Source organism: Gopherus flavomarginatus, chromosome 3 (assembly GCF_025201925.1).
Source record: "Gopherus flavomarginatus isolate rGopFla2 chromosome 3, rGopFla2.mat.asm, whole genome shotgun sequence".
In the NCBI taxonomy this organism is placed as follows: Eukaryota; Metazoa; Chordata; order Testudines; family Testudinidae; genus Gopherus; species Gopherus flavomarginatus.
The window spans coordinates 130,917,426-130,933,009 of NC_066619.1; the positions used below are offsets into that span (position 1 = coordinate 130,917,426).

Below are 15,584 nucleotides of genomic sequence, written 5' to 3' on the forward strand. Positions count from 1 at the left end.
CACCCCCCGGCCCATGGGCTCAGGGTTTCTGCCTCATGGGAAGCACTGGGGTTTAGTATTTCAGGATTCAGCCCTGCAGGTGGCACTGGGGGTTCAGGCTCTGGGTTTCACCCGCTGGGCCCAGTTGAGAACTGCTCGCTTATGGTTCACATGGGGAGGGGTGACACACACCCCTACCCCTCTCTCAGACACACGGGTGCACCTCTCCTGGTACCTGGTGTCATGTCTCCCTAGCCTCCCATCTGGCCTGAGGCCTCCACCTGCTTTCACTGACCGGCCGCCACCTGCCCACATGCCCCAGCTGCTACAGCTTGCCACATGCAGCCAGCAGTGGCAACAGCACAGGGGGCCGGGCCCTGCTAGCCAAGAGCCAGCATGCAATTGGGGCTGTGCTGATGGGGGAGTGGCACGGCCCCGCCTGCTACAGCTTCCTTCTCAACACCAGCCTTGCATACCTACCCCTATTGTTGGCCACAGCCCCCCCCCCCCGTCACTGCTGGTGGGTGGGCAGCTGGCAAGCAGGGATTTGGCCAGCCTCCAGGGGGACCTGCCGGTACAGATTGGGGAGAGGCAGGAGCTAGAGAACAATTTGCCCATTTTTATGAAAAAGGCAGGACACCTGCAAAAGGGCTTAAAAACAGGACAGACCGTCACCCTAGATACAACCGAGTTACGTATCACACCTGATGGGGCGAGTTACCTACTCCACCTTTAACAAAATGCTGGAACTTTGGCCCAATGCATCAGACACTGGCTTAGGAGCAAGCATTGTAGCAAGCAAGGGAATGCAAGAAGCAGCATCCTGCTCCATTCTTGAGCGAGAACCTGACACCCCCTGAACAGAATAACTCTGCCATAGTAAGTTTTATGCTATAACTTGGACAATCAAGCAATGGAGGCCCCATTTTTTAATAGAAAATTCTGGGTACTGTCTGACCCCTCTCCATTAGAGAGAGAAGGTGGGTGAGGTAATATTCTTCACTGGCCCAACTTCTGTTGGGGAAAGAGACACGATTTTGAGCTCTTTCCCCAACCAAAGTGCATCCAATAAGAGAGATCCCCTCACCCACCTCGTCTCTCTAATATCCTAGGACCCACACGGCTACACCACCACTGCAACCAATGTTCTCTATTAAAGTCCAGTTACACAAAACCAAGGGTACGAATTCTAAACTGCTTCACTTGCGCATCCTACTCCAAGAACAGAACATGGTGACTGTACATATTAAAGGGAAAGAAAATATTGCGGCCAATGCCCTGTGCAGTAAGGAAGGTTCTGATGAGCCAGTGGTTAACCTCCTGAAGTTTTGTATGGGAGGTGGTGTGACCCCAGCCACCCCTCTAGTCAGACCTCATACACTATTGCAAAAAGGTTTCTTCAAAAGATACCTCTGTCAGGTACCATATGATAGTTAAATAACACAGTGGTTATTAATATCAGTGTAAAATACAAGTGAGCATTATATGCAAAGGTCTGAATTCCCTCTACAGGATGTTATTAAAGCGTTTGTAACCAGACAGCCTAGCCCAGGCAAAGGTAATAAACCAGAATAAAGCAGTGTATCCTAGACAAAGGAAAGTGGGGTTACCTCAGTTTACCTCAGCAGTAAGCAAAGCCATTGAGCTAAACTGGGGGTGGGAGGGGACATGTCCTGATGCAGCAACAGAAAATTAATATGGCATCTGCACCCCTGAGCTTGACATGTAAGACAAAGATGTGCCTTTGGGGCTGTAAGGAACAGAGAGTGACCTCATCTTTAGCCTTCACCTTAGAAGACAAAGAAAGTGGGGCAGGAGAAACATCCCATCCTCAGGCAGTGGGGTGATTATCCCCAGGGAGTTGGGAAGGAAGCCAGGAGGGCCCATGGAAGGACGGTGGCTCCCGACCGGAGGTGAGGTGCTGAGAAGGGTGAGGAGGCTGCCTTTCCCCCCAGGAAACGGGGGAGGGGGGTTGTCAAGCTGGACAGGGATGGGGCCAAAGTCTGCCCTGCCCTGTTCCAGATAATGGGGCAGGGAGCTTTGGGGAGCTATGGCACATTCACCTCCCCCTGGGGGAGAGGGGTGATGAGGATCCTTCACTCCCTTCTCCCTCTGAGGAGACACACTGTGGGGGAAGCGGGGGCATGGTCGCTTCATTCTCACCCCCAGCTGGCAGGGGTGGGAGTGCTGGGGGGAGGGGGCCAGGCCAGCGCTCCTTCACGCTCTGCACAAGAGCACAGAGCAGCCAGGGCAGCAGGGTGTGAGCTGGAGGGAGATGGGGGCAAAGTCTGCAGCAGGAAAGGACTGTGGGGAGGCAAGAAAGCAAGTGAGCAGTGCCTGCTTGGCAACTCCCCAGCACCTGCCTAAGGAAGCCCTAAGCCAGGGCATGGGAGGCAGAATGGGGGACGGAACCCCTCTCCTAATCCAAGCCAGGGCCAGATTACAGGATGACAAGGCAGTCACAGCTGTGCGCGCCGGGCTTGACAGCACTGAGTTCAGGTCCCACAAGGGAACAGGATCATGCACCTGAGGCTACAACTTGTTCAGGCCTTTGAGAAACCTTAGCAAAACATCTCCACACAAACATCTCCACACATCTTGACTGAACTTATGGCCAGCCCTTGGCATTTCAGGTACAAGAGTTATTCTAGAACGTGTTAGACCAAGGAATGGGATGGCAAAACTCTGGAATGGAGCAACCAGACAGAAAAAATCTCTTCACTGAGCAAAGTAAGTAGCTCTATTACACAACTTGCTACCATTTAGCAGGACATTCTGCACCTCTTTGAACAAGACTCTTCTCTATTGTCTAGCCATGGAGCATAGTTAAACGAAGAGCTTGTAGGTGATGCAGTTGACCATGGTCTTGGGTAATTAGGTACAAGTCCAATGGAAGCAAAACTGGAGGCTTCACTGACCAAGTTAGGAGACTGGAGAACCAGTGTTGGCAGGCCCATGCTGCGGCTACGAGTATTACTGTATCCTGTTTCCGCCTGGTCTTCAGCAATACTCTGTCAGATTGCTGGGAAAGCACAGAGGAACCTGTTCGACCAGCAAAGACTGCGTCCTTCAGGGAGCCTGGACTGCAACCTTGCAGGGAACAGAATTGCTGACATTTTTTGTTGGCTCTTGTGGCAAATAGGATCAATTTGGGGAGACCTCCACCCTTGGACGATGAGTCTGGCCACAGCTGAGCAAAGAGACCACTTGTGGTGATTCATAAATTACCTGCTGAGATGATCTGCAAGATTATTCTGCATCCCCAGCAGGTGAGATGCTTTGAGGGCTACCAAGCTGGCAATTCAGAACTCCCAAAGCTGAGTTGCCATTTGGCAGAATGGGGAAGATTGGGCTCCTCCCTGCCTGTTCAGGTAAAACATTGCCACTGTATTATGAGAACAGGCTCTTCCTCTGCACATGCAGAAGAAACACCTGACATGCTAGCCTGATAGCTTTCAGTTCTCTGACACTGATATGTAAAGACAGGTCTCCTAAAGAACATCCTCCCTGAGCCTGAAGAAAACTGAGTTGCCGCCCCCTCCCCCTAGCTAAAGCAGATGCATCCATCACTAACGTGAGGATCAGTTGAAGACAGAGGGTCAGTTGAGGACAGTCAACGGGGACACCCCCACACACACTGTCTGGAGGGAGGCAAGGACCTGAGAGGGCATCCTCATTACCAAGTTGACATGATGGCTCAGTGAGTAAACTGAGGCTAGCCAACTCTGAAGACTTTTGAAGCACAGTTTGGCATATTTTGACCACGTGATGTGCACAAGACCATATGCCCCAGCAGCCTCAAACAGTTTTGTGATGGGGTGAGACTTGAGATCTGTAATAATGGAACAAACTGTCTGAAACCGAAAGTCTGGAAGGAAAGCTCTCGCTTGAGACCAGTCCAGCACTGCCCCTATAAACTGGCAGACCAGTCTCCAGGATAAAGGAAGGGGAGAATAGAAGCTAAGGTGACCATGCAAAACTGTCTTTTTTAAATGCTTGTTGAGAAGATGCAATCTCAAGAGTGGACTGAAACCTGCCCCCGCCCTTCACTTTCAGGACTGGGAATAAAACCCCCATCCCTCTGACACCTTGTGGAACCTTCTGAGTGGCACCTATCAGAAGGAGAGACTGAACCTCCTCGAGGAGAAGCTTCTCATGAGACGGTCGCTGAAGAGGAATGAGGAGGGTGGGACGTAGGAGTAGAGGCTGTAGCATGCTTCCACAGTGCTGAAGACCTGTTGGTCTGAAGTAATTCCAGACGAAGCACTGGGGAAGTGGGGGAGAGAGTTTGCAAAAACAGGTGAAACAGGATCTGGAAGCATGGAGACCGTCATGACATCCTCGACTGAGCCATCAAAATGTCTGCTTAGCACTGCCTGTCACTGAGTGTCTAGAAGGGCCAGGAGCTAATGCAGAAGTTGAAGGAGGGGCAGACGTATTCCTAAAACCCGCTGCTCTTCTTTCTGGACAGGTCCTGACAAGGAGTTGTAGCTTTATACTGGGATACAAGCCCAGAGTTCAAAGTTTGCCCCTGAGTCCTTGAGGCCATGGAGTTTGGTATCTGTTTCCTCTGTGAACAGCGAAGCACCTTCAAAGGGCAAATCCAGAGTAGTTTGCTGGACTTCATGGGGTAAACCAGAAGACTGTGGCCAAGAGCACCTTCCCATAGAGACTAAATGTGAGTCTGCACCCGCTAGCCCTGCCTTCACCTGAAGTCTTCACTGTTAACCTGACCTCAATCAGTAGTGAGTAGAACTTCTGCCTAGCATTCTCAGGCATCAGATTCTCAATTTGCCCCATAGAAACCCACCAGTTAAAACCATAGCACCCCAACAAGGCCCGCTGGCTGGCAATTCTAAGTTGCGACCTTCCAGTCAACTAAACATTTCCACCAAATAAATTAAGATTTTTTTTGCAGCTTTGGATTTGCGGGGTGGTAGCTTGATGCCCCCTAGCATTCATTGCCTCTCATTAGCCTCCGCAACCATTAGTGACTCTGGACGAGATGGGAGTACAGGTAGCCAAACCCCTGTGAGGGCGCATAATATTTGCACTCTGCAAGCTTTTATGTGGGAGGCCACAATGATGGGGTTTGCCAAAGGGATGTTATAGGCTCCAAAATCACCTTATTGATTGCCAGAGCCTGTCTAGATGAATCGGCTGTAGGTAAAATATTAATGAGATGAGAGGGCTCCCTCACCTCCTCAAACCTGAATGCCCAGGTCCAAAGCCACACAAAGCTCCTGCTATGCCTTATAGCCGTCAGCTGGGGATGATGTTATCCCAGAAGACACTGCCTTACCTGGAGAGGATGAGGATGAAAACTCAGGATGACTCTTTCTCAGGCTGCTATGCAGGCTCTTCGGGAATCATTGCCAGAGGCTCAGGACTGGGCCCAGTACCCACCACAGGAGCAGGTTTGACTCAGTGCTACCTTTCACCTCATCTGGATGAGGAGACTGAGTAAGACGGATGTGGGGATGACCTGGCAGTTAGGGGAATCCACAGGTGTTCCAAAAAGGCCACTGATAAAGGACCAGGCCCCAAGGGCCTCCTGGCCCCATTCCCACCACAATCCCTGAGGCACTGGCCTGAGGGTACCCAGGTTGGTAGGGTCTAGGGCGGGACGAGTCTTGCTCTGAGGCTGGGAGATGTATAATCCCACCTCAGAGACTGACGAAGAGGCCTCTCCTTCGATCAACCATGGAGGGGCCAATCCTGTCAGTGCCGCCAGAGACTGGTGCCGAGATCCTGACATCTGAAGAAATGCCATCATTGCTAGCTTCCTGCTAGCCCCCAAGGGTACTGATGAGTAGGCTGACTTGTCAGAGTGGTGCAGAATGGGATGTTGCACCAAAAGAGTCAGTGCTGGGCAGTCTGATCCTTAGAGAAGTTACTGCTCAGGCACAACTCAGAAAGGGGTGGGACTGAGATAGGAATTATGGTCTTGATGGAGGAATCACTGAGTTGATTAGTTCCCAAGAGCAGGAGAATGAACTTTGGGTTGCTTTACCACCCAGCCATATGATTCCAAGGACCAAACCTCATCCAAAGTCAGCAGTTTCCTCCATTTATGCAGTTGCTGAGATATGTATAGATAAACTGGTCCTTCCTCTGTAGGACCTGTGACACCTTGCCTTGGCAAAAGCAACAGGAACCATGACCAGACCAAAAGGCAATGCTCTGACTTGCCAACGAGGGTCCAGAGAAAAGTAGTGAAGAAACTTCCTGGGGGTGGATCAGATGCATAGCAATATGCATTACAATAGCTGGGAACCAAGTCAGAAACTCCTGTAGGATGGCTATGAGCAAAATCTTCTTTCAGGACAAAAGTCCTCAGGGAAATAAGTTAACATGTGTTAGGTCATGTTAGGATTATTGGTGTTTTTCTGAGCTGGTCATTTGTGGGTAGGAACTTAGCCTACCATTTCATGGCCTACCCTTTATTTTAATGGGCTGCTTAGAACAGGAAGGTGATGAAAGCCCTTCCAGGAGGATAAAGAGAACTTGACAGAGTAGCCATACCGGGCCAATCTCGGCCACCCTTTGCTCTGAGGTTATGCAAGAACGCACTTGTGTGGCAGCCTGGAGACTGGTCCCTGTGAAGGTTGATACAAACCTCTATCCTTTCAGACGGCTTTAGCTCTTAGGCTGTAATGGAGGAAATGGTGACAGGTGACAAGATGTAATAAAGAGAAGCCACAGCTAAATTCAGGAAGGGGACTAAAAGGTCATCCCTGCTGTCCTCAGTACACTAAAGCCATGGCTGTATAAACCCAAGGAAATACACTCGCCATTTTACACAAGGAGATTCTCCCTTTCAGGCAGTCCTTCGGCTCCTGGTAAAATGTCACTGTTTTAAGGGTTAATACAACTGAAACATCCCAAGGGCTTGGTGAAAAAAGTGATAGGACCAGAAAGTCAATTTAGTGATGGCCAAGAGATTAAATTGTTTTCATTATAGTGTATTTCTGAGAAAAATAGATGAAAAAGCCTGATTGAATCTAGTAGTTAGTTTCAAACATAGTTCGAGTCGCATTTGTATTAAGGGAGAAGCATCCACCTAGAACACTCAGTGGGACTTGTTCCCTGTCCCCAGTGAACAAGAGTTTGCATATCCCTTTGTCTCCTGTATATAATGTAAAATATGCCTAGGAGGTAAGCCCTACTGCCCCCGACCCATGTGATCACTTGTGTATCTTACTGATCACCAAGTGTTTTTACATGCTTCAGTCAGCCTCACTTTTAACTCCACACACACAGGACTCGGACCTTACAGTGAGACTTGCCAGAAGAGAAGGCTCATGCAAGGACCCGTGCCTGTTCCACAAAAGGGCAATGGAGCCAGACCGCCACACCCCATACACACTGCACTGATATTCTGTTCTGACCTTAACAGAGAAAACAGGAAGAGGCTACTGCCAGGGGGCCGGCCAGTCATTCTGCCAGCTCACCACTCTGGCCATAAGGTAACCCCCACCTCTTCCAGATGCCCACAAGCCACCCAACTATTAGGGTTTTTTTGCCAGGAAGTGGGAATTTACTTTACACATACAAGCTGCCCACTGACTTCCATGGGACTCCTCACATACAAACTGAATGTTCAACTTTAGATGACCCAGGCCTTCCCACTACCTGAAGAGATTCCAGAAGGTACGATTGCTGAGATATCTTTCTTTTCCTCTGACCTCACCCCTTTCCCTTAGAAAATCCTCAAGGGCTGTTTTCATTCCACACCGGGGCATCTTTAATGTAAAGCACTGATTTAATCATGGATATTCTTGAAATATCCCAGAATACAAAACTCTGGAAAGCTTTTAGTTTCAATGAGAACAACATTTTCTTATGAATACAACTTTTATAACTGTTTTAAACCCGGACACTGACCTTTCCGCCCCCACCCAAAAGCTGCCACTCCCGCACAATTACCATTTATGGGGAAAAAATATTTTAAATAGTATTTAAAGGATATTCTTCATCCATCTTACAAGCACTCTTTAGGTAGGATTTCTTTTAAGCTTCATTAGGAAACAGTGAGTTTGCCAATGTTACATATAGCTAAAAAATCTGAAATAGCTGGGATATTGAAGAGTTCAAATATACATCATCCACAAGTTTAATGTTAAATATAAGCCAGCAGGTATCAGACTTTCATATGAAACAGAGGCTTGTGGCACCAGCCCTTGCAGGAGAAGTGAAGTTTGCAAATCATGTAACATAAGTGTCCTCAACAAACCAGCCTTATACAGATTTTAAATAATGTTCAGTATTCATTAAGAAATGCATATTTGGTTTTATATGCTGGCTTTTCTGGTAAGCGAAGCAAAATTACATCCTTAAGAATTTCACTTGTACATGCACTGTGGAAGCAATTGAACAGTTTTAAAGTATGTTTTTGTCTTATATACGCTGTGTTGGATATAGGGGCGGCTCCAAGCACCAGCATGCCAAGCGCGTGCTTGGGGTGGCAAGGCACCGGGGGGGGGGGGGCGCTCTGCTGGTCCCCGTGAGGGTGGCAGGCAGGTTGCCTTCGGCAGCATGCATGTAGAGGGTCCGCCGGTCCCACGACTTTGGTGGACCTCCCACAGGCTGCTGCCAAATCCGCGGGACCAGGGACCTCCCGCAGGCAAGCCACCGAAGGCAGCCTGCCTGCCATGCTTGGGGCACCAAAATGCATAGAGCTGCCCCTGGTTGGATAGTTGAACTGACCTTGTAGATAGTAGTTACAGTCTGAAGAGGATGGACCTAGGTTGTTTTCAGTAGTGGCAGATGACAGAACAAGGAGCAATGATCTCAAGTTGCAGTAGGGGAGGTTTAGGTTGGATATTAGGAAACACTATTTCACTAGGAGGATGGTGAAGCACTGGAATGGGTTACCTAGGGAGGTGGTGGAATCTCCTTCCTTAGAGGTTTTTAAGGCCCAGCTTGACAAAGCCCTGGCTGGGATGATTTAGTTGATGTTCGCCCTGCTTTGAGCAGGGGGTTCGACTAGATGACCTCCTGAGATCTCTTCCAATCCTAATCTTTTATGATTCTATGAAATTAGAGTCAAACTGTCAGATAATGCACCAACACCAAAGAAAATCAACTGAACAACAGTCTTGAAAATGCTTTATTGAACGGTGTGTCTTATTGTAATGTGCAGAAGATGTGTTTGAAAAGACTACAGCTTGAAAATTGGTTCTGAAAATCCTCAACAATCAATAAAAAAATCCCTACTGGGGGTAACTCCTAGTATAACCAGAGGACTGGCGTAAAATTTCCCTTAAAACATTTTCTGTTGCAGAGACTGAATGAAAACAAAGTTGTACTGTACTGGCTGGAAATACTTGGAATCTGAGGATTAAGAAAATGAGAATGAAACTGAAACTTCAAACTGTGGGGTGTTTTTTTTGTTATTTTAGATTAGCGTACACGTCACAGTTCTGTTGAGAACACCAGCTGGTGTTCAAGTCTGTAATTTTATTCTAAAATGCTTGTAATGCTGCAGGAATGGAAAATACAGAGAAAGAGAAAGCGGGTGAGGTTAGATAACAGGAAAGAGACATGATTATAGTATAAGCCTATTTTAAATTTCTCAGAAGCTGTGTGCACTTTTGTCTTTATGGTCTAACTTTACATTCCAAAAAAACCAACCCCCTGCTGTCTTTGCATTGGGGCTATTATGAAAGTCTATGCACAAAAAACACTGTACATTTTTTTACATATAGGATTAATAGTATAGGCATGTAGGTGGCATGATTCAATTAAAAGGCTCTTTACTTTTTTTTTTAATGCCAGAAAAATAATCAAAGAGAAATAATAAATAAAAGGTGCTAAAGTTAGCATTAAGAATTCAGTTGTAATATATTGACAAAATCTGGGAAGTCAAATCCTCAAGCTCTCCTGATACTGACAAGTCTCTGCGAACTATGAAGCAATACATAAATAACTCAAAAATATGATTGAGACTGTGAACGCTTTTAAAACTAAGACAACATAATCCAGGTTAATTTTTTTTTTTTTTAAGACAGTGAATAAATGAATCATCTACACCTGAATAAAACACGTTTAACAGTTGAAAAATTTTAACAACTACAAAAAGGAAAAACTTCAAACAAAGATGAACAAGATTTGATTTTAGGGCACACACAAGCCCTTTGCAGTAGATTCCAGCAGTGGCATTACTGTTGTCTCCTACAGATGCATAAAGAGAAGCTGAACTCCACATGGATGTGATGACTAATATGGCAACATAATAGTCACATATAGCAAAATGCCAAACCCTGGAAACAACAATATATCCCACTGCAGAGCTTGCTTTATGTGCCAGAAGCACACAGAAATAGGTGATTCAGTCACATATTATTCAAAAGCTATTTCATGGCTACAAACTGCTAGTGAACACAAACCTTTTTGTCATGTAACCTTTGAATAATGGGAAAAGCTTTGGGTTTTTATAGTTTTACTCCTTGTATTTAATTTTTTAAATGACAAGGTCACTAAAACTCATGCACGCTGCAAAAAACCTCATGCAGTAGTTAAGGTAAACCATCCAAGCAGTTTTTATTCATTAATATTCATAAATACACACAGCAGCTTCATTAGAGATTTTTCATTTTTTCCTCTTCAGTTTGAACGTGGAGTATTAGGAGAGCCTTTTGCATGTCAAGGTGCAGAACACAGAGGTTTCTCCTCTGCACTGCAACCTACATTTACCTGCTAGAAGTAAAAATTAGTTAAGTGGAAATGATTATCATATATATCTTTTTCTCTCTTCCTTTTGAATGTACACAATGTAACAAGAGTGACAGACCTGAAATTACAATCACCAAAACAAACCCAAGATAGTAGTTGTCCACTTTCATTGGCAAATACAGCACAGAGGACATTGTCTGCGAAGTGGGATGTCATCAAAGAGGAGGTGGAGGAGGCTCGTTTCCTTTATTACTCTCTTTTAAATTTAGGTTTTCTAAAGCAACATCTAAAGGCATAATATCTACACAGCCCATAGCACCAAAATCGGCAATTTCCCCCCTCTCATCCTCATCTGAGGAGGAACTTTCTTCCCGCATCAAAGTGGACAGTAGAAGCTCCTGAACAAATAGGCTACGGTCTGCCCGTTCGCTTTCCATTGACTGACGCTCTGCTTCTGACATCTTAGGATCATTCAACCTGCACAACAGTGAAGGGAGACACAAGACAGGCAGTTGATAAAAGCCCAATGGGCTGAAGACATTACACAGCAAGAATGCTCTCATCTGTTAGACTGACACACACTGGAAGGTGTTTGTGATCATAACTTGGGAACCAGTACGTGTACTGCTATCCTGCTTTGGAGGCGGACAGATCTGACAATGACTGACATACCTGATCCAACTAAAACAGACATTTCAAAAACTTTCTGTTTAAAGTCACAACAGTCTGCACAGACTGGATTGATAAAATGGAGAAATTAAATTCTGAATGCAAACAACACGACAACTTGCACCACTACATGTAAAAATATTCTGTTCTACACACCCTCTGAAAGTCTGTAACTGCAAAGTCTGTAAATACCAGCCCTTTGATTATTTCTAAAAGATTTTAATTTATGTCACATACATTTGATCTCTGGAGGTCAGATTTTTTGGTAACTTAGGTAAAACTCAGCATGACAGCAATAAATTATTTGATATAAACTTCAAGTTTCTGCCATAGTTTTCCAGCAGACAGAAGCTGAGGAAATGCTGCAGAGGAGAATGTATCAACTTGGAAGCCAAAGATGAAAAAAGTAAAAGGAACTTTAAAATCCAGAAGGCCTGTATATTACAATGCCTTGAGCATCCCAAGAGAGCTGGAATCACACAAAGATAATGAGTCTTTTTTACAGAACCACCTCGAAGTTTAACATTTTCTAAAGCAGTAGTAATTATTAATGACATCTTTGTTTACTGCATTTTTCTTCTATTCTCACCTAAAATGTAATAAAATACTAATGTACATAAAAACATAACTGTTGTTCCTCAAGATGTGTTGCTCATGTCCATTCCATTCTAGATGCATGCGTGCACACGTGCGTAGTTTGAGATTTTTGCCTTAGCGGTATCCATAGCGTTAGCTGCAGCGTCCACTTGAGTGCTGCACCCATGCTGCGATATATCCAGCGTCGCCAACCCTACGCCCTTTCAGTTCCTTCTATCAGAGGGGCAGGAGGGTGGACATGGAATGGACATGAGCAACATATCTTGAAGAACTACAGTTATGAAAGGTAGGTAACCGGTTTTTCTTCGAGTGCTTGCTTATATCAATTCCATTCTAGGAGACTCACAAGCATCCCTGGTCGCGGGTTCGGAGTTCACAAAGTAAGCATTATCTCGGGCTTACTTGGTGAGTGCATAATGAGACAAACATGTGGACAGATGACCAGGTAGCAGCCCTGCAGATATCCTGAACCAGCACCTGGGCCAGAAAGGGTCCCGACAAAGCCTGCGCCCTAGTCAAGTGAGCAGTCACAGTCGCTGGTGGAGGCACCTATGCCAGGTCATAGCAGCAATAGATGCAGGCTGTGATCCAGGATGAAAACTTCTGCACAGACACCGGGTGACCTTTCATCCTGTCTGCCACTGCAATGAACAATTGCGTTGACTTACGAAATGGCTTGGTCCTGTCTATGTAGAAGGCAAGTACTCTCCTGACGCCCAGGGTCTGCAATCTGCACTCCTCTTCCAATATATGAGGCTTTGGAAAGAAAAGTAAGTATGTGTCTTGGCCAGTACGAAACTGTAGAACTACCTTGGGCAGGAACACTGGATGAGGCCACTGCTGGACCTTGTCCTTTTAGAACACCATAAAGGGTGGCTCTGAAGTAAGCACCCTGATCTCAGAGATCCTACGGATGGATGTTATTGCGACCAGGAAAGAAACTTTTCAGAAGAGAAGAAGGGAGCAGGAAGCTAGAGGCTCAAAAGGAGGACCCATGAGCTGCAACAGCACAAGATTCAGGTCTCAGGGAGGGATGGGATCCCTGACATGAGGGTAGAGATGTTCCAGACTTTTAAAAAAACGGACTGCAATGTTGTAAGTAAAGACCGACCTGCCCTGGAGCAGAAGGTGCAAGGCCAAAATAGTGGTCAAGTGGACTTTGATCGATGATAACAACCACCCCTGGAGCTTGAAGTGCAGAAGATAATCCAGGATAGCCGCAGTGAGGCCTGCTCAACCTGGATACCCTGGTCCAAGGTCCAGCCCGTGAACCTCTTCCACTTGACCAGGTAGGTAGCTCTGGTGGAGGGCTTTCTGCTACCCAAAGAGCCTGTTGGACCCGGACCAAGTATTCCAGTTCTTCTGCACTCAGCCATGCAGAAGCCACACTGCCAAGTGCAGCGCCATCAGGTTTGGATGCAGGAGACTGCCGTGGTTCTGGAACAGCAGATGCGGCCAGAGAGGCAGCTGCAGCGGGGTGGCTAGCGAAAGGTCCATCAGCTTGCTGAATTAGTGCTGCTGAGGCAACACAGGAGCTATCAGGATCACCTTCGCCTTGTCCTGTTTGACCTTCATAAGGACCTTGTAGATTAGCAGCGCCGGGGAGGAGGCATATATCAGTCCCCCCCCAAAACCCTGGGAGCAGAAAGGCATGAACAAGTCCACCTGGGGAGTCCCCCACCTCCAGAAGATCAACACAGACCACTCCGGGTGGAGCGACCACTCGTGGAGAGATGAGCAGGTCCTACTGAGGTGATCTGCTACCATGTTCTTGGCCCCGGGCAGATGTGCGTCCACCAGATGGACCGTATGAAGCACACGGAAGTCCCAGAGGCAAAGGGCTGACGACCTGGCCTGGCTCTGCTCTGCTTGCTGATGTACTACATCACTGTGATATTGTCCTTCATGTGAGGCAGGAAAGACTGGCAAGCCAGGCGAAGCGCTTTGAGCTCCCTGACGTTTATGTGGAAGGACAGATTGTTCCACGACCAGAGGCCTTAAATGCTGAGTTCGCCCAGGTGGACTCCCCATCCCAGCTCTGATGCATCAGAAACCAGGGTCAACAATGTGGACAGGACTGCTAAGGGAACTCCCTCCACCAGCAATTTGGGGCTCAGCCACCAATCTAGAGATGACTGGATGTGAACCGGTACCCTGATCACCCAGTCTAGATCGTGACTGTTGGGTATGTAGACCAACGCCAACCATGCCTGCAGTGGCTGGAGATGGAGCCGGGCATGCTGGTCCACGTATGTACATGCGGCCATGTGGCCTAACAACCGCAGGCAGGTGTGAGCAGTGGTGAGCAGGCAGTTTTTCACATGGGAGATTAGGTCTGATATGGCCTGGAAACGCGCCACTGGAAAGAAGGCTCTAGCTCGTGTGGAGTCGAGAACCGCTCCAGTGAACTCTATTCGTTGCACAGGCCTTAAGGTTGATTTCTTTTTGTTTATCAACTGGCTCAAGTCACAACAGGTGGAACAAACAAGATCAAGGCTTCTTCATACCTGATCCCGAGATTTGCCTTTGATGTACCAATCATCGAGATATGGATAGACCTGAACTTCACACCTGAGGTAAGCGGCCACTGGTGCCGTACCTTTTGTAAACACCTTTGGGGCAGACAAGAGACCAAAGGATGACGCCATGACTGTAAATAGCGCCCACCCACCACAAAATGGAGGAATCGTCTGTGACCTTGGAAGATAGAGATATGGAAATAAGCGTTCTTCAGATCGAGGGCGGCGTACCAGTCTCCCAGATCCAGGGAGGGGATGATGGAGGACAGGGAGACCATGCGGAATTTCAACTTTTTGGAGAGACTTGTTGAGGCGCTTCAGGTCCAAAATGGGTCTTAGACCTTCCCTCTTCACTTTCAGGATTAGGAAATAACGGGAGTGGAACCCTTTTCCCCTCATGTCCCAGGGTACCTCCTTCACTGCCCCCAGCTGCATGAGGTTCTCAACCTCTTGAATAAGGAGTTGATTGTCAGAAGGGTCCCTGAAAAGAGATTGTGTGCGTGGCTGAGAACTTTAGGGTGTAGCCCTGAGATACAATCTCTAGCATTCAACAGTCCAAGGTGACCTGTGACCATGCCAAACAGTAGGAACGAAGACGGTTGAGGAATTGCGCCTCATGACACCACCGAGACCACCCTAGCTGCTGAATCGGCCGCGTCCCACGCCATCTGGAAGGAGAACCTTACAACTGTTGTAGCCTTCTCCACCAGGGCCCCAAATTCCTGGGCCAAGTCCTAGGGCAGTGAGTCCTTGAACTTATGGAGGGAGTCGCATAAGTTGAAGTTGTACCTCCCCAAGAGAGCCTGGTGGTTGGCCACCTGAAACTGAAGGGTGTCCGCCTGTTTGGCCACCTCCTCCACTTCCAATCCCAAGTTCGTAGCCACCCTATGAAGCAGGGCAAATGTTCTCCGATATCACCTGGTGGGCTCGGGCAGGAGGGGCCAGCCACCACCTTATCTCGGGATAAGGATGATGACTGGGTCACTGAGGGAGGCCCCGATGGATCATCCCCAATGTGGGAAGAGGGTTTCGGGGTGGGGGCATGCTCCTCTACCCTGGCCTCCAAGTGTGCTACACACACCAAGCTCAGTGCCGCCAGTTGCTGTTCAGAGGTGGTGGCCGAGGAATGGACTGACTGATGCA

At 47.5% G+C, this 15,584-nt stretch overlaps 1 protein-coding gene across 1 annotated transcript in view; it reads right to left on the reverse strand.

The window, feature by feature from the left end:
* Positions 1-10,499: 10,499 nt before the first annotated feature.
* The window catches only part of KCMF1 (potassium channel modulatory factor 1), a 72,696-nt gene continuing 67,611 nt past the window's right edge, over positions 10,500-15,584 (reverse strand). The window contains exon 7 of the mRNA XM_050944379.1: positions 10,500-11,133. Coding sequence (XP_050800336.1) covers positions 10,872-11,133 — 262 coding nt within the window. The 3' untranslated portion in view covers positions 10,500-10,871. The remainder of the gene's footprint in view (positions 11,134-15,584) is intronic.